At 34.8% G+C, this 10,981-nt stretch overlaps 3 protein-coding genes across 3 annotated transcripts; 1 reads left to right on the forward strand and 2 right to left on the reverse strand.

Moving 5' to 3' along the window:
• Positions 1-990: 990 nt before the first annotated feature.
• On the forward strand, positions 991-4,435 carry AK88_02423 (uncharacterized protein; the record flags this gene model as incomplete). The annotated part of the gene is made up of 2 exons (XM_012480054.1): positions 991-3,865; positions 4,014-4,435. 2 exons carry the CDS (start codon positions 991-993, stop codon positions 4,433-4,435), a joined length of 3,297 nt encoding a protein of 1,098 aa, XP_012335477.1.
• Positions 4,436-5,449: 1,014 nt separating this feature from the next.
• Positions 5,450-8,041, reverse strand: AK88_02424 (uncharacterized protein; the record flags this gene model as incomplete). Its single annotated transcript, XM_012480055.1, has 1 exon — positions 5,450-8,041. One exon carries the CDS (start codon positions 8,039-8,041, stop codon positions 5,450-5,452), a length of 2,592 nt encoding a protein of 863 aa, XP_012335478.1.
• A 1,390-nt stretch (positions 8,042-9,431) lies between these two features.
• On the reverse strand, positions 9,432-10,534 carry AK88_02425 (uncharacterized protein; the record flags this gene model as incomplete). Its single annotated transcript, XM_012480056.1, has 4 exons — positions 9,432-9,585; positions 9,705-9,787; positions 9,939-10,153; positions 10,456-10,534. 4 exons carry the CDS (start codon positions 10,532-10,534, stop codon positions 9,432-9,434), a joined length of 531 nt encoding a protein of 176 aa, XP_012335479.1.
• Positions 10,535-10,981: the final 447 nt, after the last annotated feature.

The following is a 10,981-nucleotide window of genomic DNA, read 5'->3' on the forward strand; positions in this document are numbered from 1 at the left end:
TTTCACTTATTTGGTGAACATTTTAATTTTATCATAATGTTAATTTTTTAGCTGTTACATAACTCCTGGGGGAATTTACAGTTCTAAACAGGGTTATCATTTGTGGCATATATATTTTATTTTTTTACCCTTCCCCAGTTCTACATTTTTGGTGGTATTTTTTTTGACAGGGTTGAGAAAAAACAATTTTCTTTATGTGGTGCAGTCCGCCTTGTGTTGCGCGCCCCCACCCAAGCTCATTGTTGTGTTAATTTTTTTTTAAACAAAAACCTGTTTTTAAGTTTTCTACTCTTTTTTCTATTCCATGCTGTATTATTTTGCCAGCGAGTTTTCTTTTTAATTAACAATTTTTTGCAGTGAACACGAGAATTTTATTGTATCCGTAGATTGCATGAACTCGGTGTTACTTTAATGCGTATTTGATGTATACGCTGATCGATAAATAGCCTTTTTTTTTTTTTTTTTTTTTTTTTTTTTTTTTTTTTTTCCGCTTTGCCCGCATCTAATATTCATTCATCACATTAATCACCTTTTAATTGTTTTAATATTTCGTGTGACGCTAAATGGTTTGGCCCCTTTTGGGTTACAAGTACGTATGCATACTTTTGGTAAATTATGAAGCCATCAGTCGTTTTCCCCCTCGAATTTAAGATGTTATTTTAATATAAGCACATCGTTTTTGTGGTAAATTATTTTTTTTTTGAACCTCTACTTTGTTTGTGGAAGGAGTGAAGTACTATTTTCTGTTATTTTTTTGTTATTCCTACATGGGGGATTATTTTTATAAAAATTTGTGTGAATACTTTTGAGAGTATTCCGAGCATTTTTTTCCATTTGGTGGGGATTCTTTCCCAATATTCCCCCCCCCCTTTTCTATTTATCCTGACATAGTACATAACCTCGACGGCGACGTCTACCCTCTATACACAGTATAAGGCAACCTTAAGAAGGTAGCTCCCTCTGCCCGGTAGCCATTTAGGAAAAACAACGATGGAGGAGATAGAGCTACATATTATCAAAAATGAGATAATAAAAATAGGAGATAAGCAAATAGATAGTGATGACATATTTCATTTGTGTAAAAGAATACAGAGGAGCAGAATAACACAATGCATTGAAGCCATTTTGGAGTGCATTTTTTACATGCCAGTGAAGATAGGAATATATGCAACTATATTGGGCATAATAACGAAGGATAATGAGAAGCTGAAGCTGCAATTGTTTTTGAAGCTAAATCATAATATAGAAGTTTTTATAAAGGATAACTCCCTGCACTGTTTATTATGGATAAGGTGTATAATCGCTTTAAGTTGTTGCCATGTGTTTCCATTTGCTCAATGTTTGAATTTATTTAAAAATTTGTACCAACTGTGTATCGAATTGTACAAGGAAAAGGAGTTTATAAAGGGGGACAATATATTGTATTTGTTTTTAAGCAATTTCTTTTATATATCGAAGCAGATATATGATGAGAATAAAGAGGACTTGGATAACATGCTTACTAGCTGTTTCGATTTAATTGAAAAAAGACAAGAGCATATTGATAATATAGACCTAGACAATAATGATGTGGCGACTATCGAGTATATATACATCTACATTAACAGTGTTATACATAGTGATAATTTTTACGATAGGTTATTTTATTTGAAAAATGCGCTATACAATTATGTGGAGAATAATTTAAAAAGCGTGGCAACGCATAGGTTTTATCAGAAGGAAATATTTCAAAATATATTTTTAAAGAAGGAGGGTTTGGAGGATGGTGTATCTGGTGAGGAACAGGAATCCGATATTCACAGGATTGTTCTTCTAGAAAATGGAGATGACGATTTGGATGGCGGAGGGGATCACGCTTTGCAAAACGATGTAAACAATTCTGGTAAAGACACCTCTGGTGTTGCATCACTACAGAATTACAAGAAGAAAGAAATAACCCTTTCAATGGCTATCGAGAAGTGCACAAATGTAGAATTCTTTGCCAACTACGAATGCGCGCAGAGTATCTTCAGTCTTCAAATTAAATTTCAGACAAAGCATGCAGATAGTAAAAACGTGCATGATGTGTGGTTAATGCAAGAGCATATTTTACACATCATCGAACTGTATAACAATAGTGTTGAATTCAGCTCCAAAATATTAGGCCTGTACGTTCAACTACAGAGCAAATTATACAATAATGTGTTAATCGAATGCATTATCAACAAGTTGCTATCGTCATTTAATAAAAAAAATTACTACTTTTATATATCCCTTGTTCATAGATTATTGTTAATAAATAAAAATTTGGGGAGTGTAATTATCAGATGTATTAAATTTGTTTTGAAGCAAATTGGGAAGTTGGACAACGAATCCTTTTATCTGTTCATGGAGCTCTGTCTATACATGTTGTCCTACTTTGCCTACGAGAATAAGGTTCTGAAGAGCAAGGAAAACTTTTTTAAAAGGAGGTATAATGACATGAATAAAATTCTAAAAGTGCAGGAAGAGAACCTGCAGAAGATGGGCCAAGATACCCAAGAAGGAGGGGAGCCCGACCAAAACAGGAAGAAGAGGAAACGAGACGAGGGGGAGCCGAGTGAGCAGCTAAATGGAAATCCAAATGAGGAGGCACATGAGCAGCTAAATGGAAATCCAAATGAGGAGCCAGATGAGCAGCTAAATGTGCAACCAAATGAAGACCCTAATGAATACCCCAACGACGGCGACAACCAGGGAGCCACGGGCACCGGCACAAAGAGAAACCCCGTCATCCTGAAAAAAAATGAAAGCACACTGAACGCGATGAAAAACTTGGATTGCAAAATGCCCTTCTGCATTGAAGCGGACGTAAGGTACAGCTCGGATGAGGAGGATGATGGTAAAGAAAATGAAGATGCTGATGAAGGGCAAAAAGATGAAAGGGACGAACATGAGGAAGAGGAAAGTGAAGATGAAGAAGATGACGCAGAAAATGACCAAACTGATGGTAATAAACACATTTTTGACTCCCAGAGTTTTAAGGAGGAATTGGAAAATCTAGACATGGGAGAAAACTTAAAAAAGTTCACCAATTTAATGTATAGTGTGAAAAAAAAATATTGCCGAAAGTGGACACGAAATTTTTATTTTAAATCGTGTTCATTAATATATAAAAACGAGTTAGAAAATTTGATTCCCAAATCGGTTATTACCTACTGCAACAGTTTTAAGTGTGATGTGGATCGTGATCACGAAACCTTTCACGAGTATGCCATTTTTAACTCCATTTTGAAGTACTCCATTGACGAGATTAACAATATAGAAGATCAATTTTATGACATGAGCAGAGAGGATGATTATAATAACGATGTTGAGCAGAGGGCTTTGGACAAATTTAAAGATTCGATTAATAATTTTATTCAAACGTTTTTAAATTATTTAAATGAAAAAACGTGTCTACACAAAGTCCCCCATTATTTTGATAACGTAGAAAAAAATATTCAGCAATGGGATAACCTTTCAAGTACGAATTTGGATAGCGGCATTTTTGACGGCTACATTGTTCCAAGTGATTTTACAGATAGTGATGAGTGTTGGAACAGTTACAGTATTTTAATTTTGTTTTTTAAGGCTCTCATATTTTTTGATTCTTCAAATGTTTCTTCTTTGAAAAAGACGTTCAAAAATCACGCGGTCATTTTTTCGAATTATAAAAATTCGGGTGTATTAACATCTGAGGAGAAAGTTCTCGAGTTTGAAATAGAATTATTGTCAATCGTGTACGCCTACTTTAACAACTCCATTTTGCTGAACGCTATTGTTGCGATTTTGCTTGAGAACGAAATCGTCCAGGAGTTGTCCGTCATGCATTTTATTTTTGTGAAATTGGAGGATTCCAGCTTAGGTGAGTTATACGCTAGGGGTCTATCCCAATATTGGCTTACGTACGTAAGCACTTGCAAATTTATATTTGCTTCTCCATGTCCATTCCCCGCATACAACCGATTTCCATCCCGTTGTTTTTTTGTTGTTTTTTTTTTTTTTTTTTGCAGACGAATACTACGTGCTCAAACTGATTTACGAAAGCATAGACAATCTAATCATAAGGAAGGAATGCACGGATGTGGAAAAGAGCAAGCTGAAGAGGAAGCAAGCCAAGAACGAAAATGAAATGTTAATAAAAGAATTGGAAGATAAAAAGAATGAGCTCATTCAGAAGGTTTTTCTTTTGACCAATAAAACAATTTCCATGCTAAGTGAAAAAATGATAAAATTAAAAAGTGAAAATAACGCATACATGAGTAAGGAGCTGTTAAAAGAGTCCTTGGTGTTTTTACGTACGTACGCCGATTATGTCGATGCTGACCAATTTTTGCAACTGTGCCAGGAAAACAGTTTTGCCTCAGAATTGACAGAATTAGCAACTATTTTTAAGTACGCTAGTTTGAAAAAGAAGAACATCGAAGGGAATTAGGAGTCGCGTTTCAAACGCTAATATAATTCGTAACTTAGTAATAATTTGTCATGCTTTGTGCATACGAGGGATAAATTATTCCCTTTTTCGTGCAGACTCTTTTTATATTTGTTTGTGAAAGAGGCCCATATGTAGGAGTAACCCCTGGGCTTCCCAAATGGAAGTTTACCATTCCACATAGCGGAGCTGCACGAGGCTACAAAAAATGGATGACTGCACATTGTTTTTTTTTTTTTTTTTAAATATGTATTCATATATAACACAACACATTGATAAAAAATGGATAATTGTTAATGCTATTAAATTGTGCATTAAAAAGTTTTACCCTGTTGGGTGTATTTAATTTAGAGAAAAAAGCAAAGCGAGCCACGAGACGGGGTAGGCTATGTGAAATGTGTGCAGCGAACATGGAACTAATATGTAGAAGCTGCAATAATTATTGCCATTTTATCAGACAAATGAAAATTGACCAAATGGGAAAAAAAAAAAAATGTAACAAAAGTGGCACCCATTCAGCTTTATAGAGTGTAAACAAATGTGTGCATTGTTAATATAAAACTTTGCAGAAATTTCTACAATTTTTTTTTTTTTTTTTTTTTTGTCTAACGCGTTGATTTACGGAAAAGAAGGGGTGAAGGGGTTCCACACCATCCTCGGTTTATCCACCGCTTAGTTGTTATTCAAATGGTTGTGCTCTGTTTCTACGTTTTTTCTGCTGCGGGAATACTTCAAAGCGGTTGCTGCGTTGGAAGCTAACATTTGTAACACGTTTGGACGTCAAAGAAGCAATATAATGTGCTTATATAACGCACTGTTTAAACGTCCATGGAGCAATTTCTGCCTTTCGAAAAATGAAGCCCCTACATAAGGCACATTGTGACGGTACTAATTGGCCAGTTGCATTTGAAACAGATCAGTGATCCGTTAACCATGCGCACCTGGCGTAAAGAGACAGATAATACACAGCGCGTGCTGTCTCTATATTATTGGCGAAGGACACGTAGCGCCCTGCACTTAGACATTTCTGAACTCGAACTGCACCTTTTTGGGGGCATTCATCAAAAGTGTGGTGTGTTCATATTTGAAGGCTAAGGACATTTGGAGGATAAAGGGAAATATTTCTTTGGGTATTTTATAATTAAAGTAGTACACGTAATTTTCATCAATTTTAAAATTTTCATTTGAGGAAACGTTTTGGAAAATTTCACGCAGGGGATAATTCTTAAACGTGTCGATGGTACAATTGGCATGTGTTTGGACATTCGATATGGAGCTAATTTTTTCAATAGAAATATTATTTTTAATAGTGTTGGAAAATATATTATTGTATTTTTTTTTAAACAATGTTTCGTATTTACTTCTTTCCTTTTTATTATGTTTTTTGTTAATAACATTGTACTGCATTTGGTCTTTTTTTTTTAAAGGCGAGGAAGGTGAGGCGGTATGTGCTTCTTCGCTATCGGCTTCATTTGTTGTCGTACTCTGTGGTTGTTCATCGATGTTATTTGTATCGTTCATTCGTCCATCATATATCACTTCATAATTTCCAGAATCTTCTCCCTCTTCATCATCTAGACTTAATTCTTCAAAAATGACATCATCGTTTGGGGTTGAGTCAGTAATGTCACCGCTTGGATTAGACTCTTCCCCTTGCACATCGTCATCCGATGTAGTTCCTGTTTGCGAAATTCTATCCCCATCGTGGATGTCAAAATTGTAGGCATCCATATTCTCATTGATAATGTTATTGTAAATATCGTACACATTATTTTTGTGAATAAAACTGTGCTTTAAGTTTGTGTTCACCTGATTAAAAAAGTCAAATAATTTTTTCTTGTCGTACGTTACAGAGAATATATCCATATGGGGTATATCCTTGTAATAGATATTTTCATTCAGCATAACAGAGAGGATTAATTCGTAAAATTTGATTTCCTTTTCGTGCGAATAAATCCATTTCTTTTTAATTTTTTCCTTTATGTTTTTGGTCTTCGCTATCACTGTGCTGTTGCTTAGACGAACAAAAATGACATTTATGTTTACTTCTTGTTTGGCATTCATTTCTTCAACCGGTTGGTTGTTGGCAGAGTTTGCTTGGAACAACGTTTGAGGAGGTTCACTGCTTTCCTCGTCGCTCAGATTTGTGCTTGTATTTTTTGACAGGTCTTTCTTCTGACCATCCCCACCCGTATCATATTGGTACATATTTTTATAATTTTTAATATGAAATGTGAAATCGTTTAGAATATTTTTGAAGTCTCTCTCGTTGTTTAGCTTTTCCTGGTTTGACTTTTCTTCCTGAATAATTCTCTTCGTTTCTTTTATCATTTCTTCTTCCTTCTTTATTTGCTCGATGTTTTCATACTTTGAGTATCCATATAAAAAGAATTCTTCGTCTAGCTTTTTCTTTTCTTCTGCCATTATTTCCTGGAAGCTTTTTTTTTTGTTTTCATCCGGCTTTGTTTGTGCTTCCGTCGACCCATCCTTCGTTTGACTACTCCCTTTGTCCCCACTGGGTGGTTGATTCGTGTTAGAATTTTCCTGCGTCGAGTCTGTTTCTGCATGGTTTTTGTCGTTCTCGTCCTTGCTAAGTAATTTATCCATATCGGTTATTTCACCACTTTGCATATCTTTGATGTACATGTCTTTTATCATTTCGATATCCTCCTTAGTTATTACATGTCCCCCATCGATTGACTTTTCACTGCCCTGGTCTACGTTATCTGCGTCGCCTTGAGCCTGTATGTCTTTCCCATCTACACCATTCGCAATGTTATAAAAATAAATATTGTTATAAGAATTGTGGAAAATGCGATGGAGGGCATTGTACAGTGCCATACATTCATATTGCCAATTGCAGGAATAAATAACAAAGTAGTACTCCTTCGTTTTTTCATTTTTGACTTTTATATTTTTAAAAAAGTTATTTTTGTCTTCCTGTTCTAATTTAATCATATTAGCCCAATCTTCCCTTTGAATTCTTTCTGGTGTATTAAAGAATTTGAATTTATCTCCAAATTTTTGTATAAAATGGGATACTAGTGTTTGGTTCCTTTCAGACAATTTGTTTGTCCCATTGGAATGGCTGGGGAAAAGTTCCTTCGTGTGTGTGTTCCTATTTGATTTTCCCTGGGAAGCCTGATTCTGTAAGTATTCCTTGTATACTTTATTTTTATACTGTTCATGCTTGAACAAATTTATTACAAAAAAGACATATGAAAGAATTTCGTCACTATATTTAAACGTTTCGTATGTGTATTTCTTTTCAACGTTGATAGGTATGTTGTTGCTTACATATCTGAAATTCTTATTAATGAACAAGATATTTTCTTTCTTAATTTGTTCCCTTTTTTCTCTTTTTTCTTCTATTTTTTTTCTAATTTCCACTTCGTTTTCTACATTTTGTTCATAACTCAACGGGGGAGACGAGGTGCCTCTGCTGTTGTCACCATTGAGCAGGGTCTGCAACCTAGGCTTGAACTTTTTATGGGATACATTTTTTTGGAAGTGAAGGAATAAATTCGGCTTGTATATTTTGTCTATTTTGAAGCATGTGCAGACAAAACTGAGTGCTAAGCATGAAGCGAATGGTACAAAATTTTTCATGTTTTACGTCATTTTTTCGTTTCATCACGACGTGGGTATGGTGTGGGAGTGTTCACACGAGTTTCGCTATGTGGGTATGCGTCTGCGTTAGTATATGTTGTTGGCATGGGCACATGGGTAACATGCATGTGATTACTGGAGAGGGGACACCTCGCTCCTCTGGCACGCGTCTCTCATGTGTTCATTACCAAGCTTCATTCGATATGTGGCAAAAAGTTGTGCGCAATCTGTTTCTGTAATTTTGCCGTATTCACACTTGATTAACCAATTTGAGAAGCGCGAACACGCAATGCGTCATTCCATTTTATCTAATTTGGGTGCCCCAATGTTTGTTTGATTTTGTTTCGTCGTCCCAGTGTTGAGATGCTTTTGTGATGATGTGCGGATGTGCGTGAATTTTTTGCACACATGGGCAAGGGCCCCATACGCATGTTCATGTATATGCATACTAATACTCAATAAGCAGTAGCATGCGGATGTGCTAGATGTGAAGGTAAGTATTTAATCCTCACAGCTCCCCTTGACGGGATAAACTAAAAGCCTCCTTAAAAAGAACTCATTTGTACAAAACAAAAAAAGAGGCCTTAGCCATGTGCATTTTTCATGCAATACGTTGTTTTTGCTATTTAAAAAAAGGTATTTACACTATTTTTTAAAGTATGACAGGAGTAAAAAAAAAAAAAAAAAAAGTAAGAAAGAAGCAAACAAATAATTATATGAACATATATTTAATTCTTAATTTTTACAAAAAAAATATCTGCGCAACATATAATATACCCTGACAACTCTGAAATGTAGCCAAGTGGGCGTAGGCGCAGTTGAAAGAACAGTAAAAAAAAAAAAAAAGAAAAAAAGAAAACGAAAAGCTGTTTTAACTATATAAAAAAGGAGTACAAAATTATGTGTAAGTGGATATACGCACATAGCCATTTAGCTCATCACTTTTCGTTCGTATTCCCATAAAATTGAGAGTTATTAAAATGATGTGAATGGACGTGTGAACAACAGTGAATACACAAAATGGTAATATTTGCGTATCTGTTTTATTCCTCTCCCTTTTTTAATTATATACGAGTGAAATATGTGTTTAAAAGAACAAAAGAGGCAATTTAATGGATATCCAAATTTGCTACTCCATTTATAACGTACAAATGGGTGTGCTTATTTGTGAACAGAAAAAAAGGGCAAATTGGGTGGCAGCGCAATATCAGCTCGATTCAACATCTTCTGTAAAAAAAAAAAAAAAATAAATTAATATTATTATTTGATGTGAAAATCGGAAAAGATGCCATAGTGCGGGTGATAAGAAAATGTCGATATGGGGTGCAGAAAGTAGAAAGGAAAAGAGAAGATATAGCACATATGAAATACATGCCCTATGGTTCATAATTCATTTTTCCTGCGTCAGACCTTTGTTCTCATCAGGATTGAAGTTCTTCATTGCTTCCTGTGCGGCTTCCCGATCCTTCATTTTTATTTTTATAAAATCTAGGTATCTCAAGGATGGCAAATTGTATATTAAATACTCGCGATAGTTTTCCAACCTGTTAAGGAAGAAGGGGGGTGTGCGAATGATACGGAGGAAGAACAGGGCGTCAATAAACGGGTGCCTTAACAGCATGCCTACGACTCCGTTACTCTCGGTGTAGCTAGGCACACTTACTTGGATACGGCATTTTCTAATAGGCTAAGTCTAGTTAAGTTTTTGGCCTTAAAGAGAGAGTTCAAATCGGTTAATTTTTCAATCTGTAAAGGGGAAAATACGGAATTTTTCTATTTACGTTTTGTTAACATATGAATTGTAAAAGAATTGTTCACAATATATTTCCTATATCATCATGAGCAAATTCATATTTCATCCTCAATAGTGTGCTCATCCATGGCGTGTGCATATTACCTTATTATTTGTCAGAACTAGTGAATTCAAATTTGGAATGTTTTCAAAAATGTCACTGTCTATTCTGGCTATCTTATTGTTACACAATATTAGGGTTTTTAGTCTTTCTAGATAAGGGATGTTATTTAGCTTAAGAATTTCATTATCACTCAGGTCTATGCATTCGAAGTAGTCCTTGGTCACTCCCAAGTTTTCGATAACGGTTATCTTGTTTCCTGAAAGTTGGCAGGAGGGGGAGCAAAAAGGAATAGGTGAAGGAAATTCACAAGAGCGTAAGTACGGGTTCAAAATTGCACAACAAAGTTTGTCCCTTTTTTTGGCATACGTATGTATATACACGGACATCTTCACACAATTATGTATCATTTGACTACATATAATGAGCAGTCTGATACATCCTGAACGTACAACTCGGTGGAGAATGGCTCAAGCTGTTATATATATACACGTGTTCTCACAAGAAGGCACTGCATTTTTTCACTAATATAGCTGTATTTTTTTTTTTCTTTTTCGTTACCTCTTAACACTATAGTATTTTCGTTGGCTGGATTTTTCGTTTGATGAGCATCATTTATCATATCAACTGTTATCCTCATTTTGTGGGATACTTCTGTGTAACTTGTTTTTTGGACGTTCCACAACAGGGAAAGTATAAATTATTTGGTTGAATGAAGCAAATTCCTGTTTTGTTTTTACGTATTTTAGGACGATTTTCCTTACAATATGTTAATGCAAATTAGAGTATTATATTCTTGTTCCTTTTTTATGGAAAGCGGTTTTTGACTGACATCGCATGTTGAAATTATTGTTCCTTATGTAGGATGAGAATGGTCTGGGTTGGATGGGCACAAATATTTTTTTCATAAATGTTACCCCCATTTATCAAGAGAAAAAGGCGTATGCATGTTTATATTTATTAAAAAGAAAAAAAAAAAAATGGAAACAACCTTTAGATCATTACAAAATCTTATTTATTTGTACATAAAAAAATTGTGCATGTTTTTTTTTTTTTTTTTTTTTTTTTTTTTTTTTTTTTTTTTTTT

Source organism: Plasmodium fragile, assembly GCF_000956335.1.
Source record: "Plasmodium fragile strain nilgiri unplaced genomic scaffold supercont1.23, whole genome shotgun sequence".
NCBI classification, from domain to species: domain Eukaryota; phylum Apicomplexa; class Aconoidasida; order Haemosporida; family Plasmodiidae; genus Plasmodium; species Plasmodium fragile.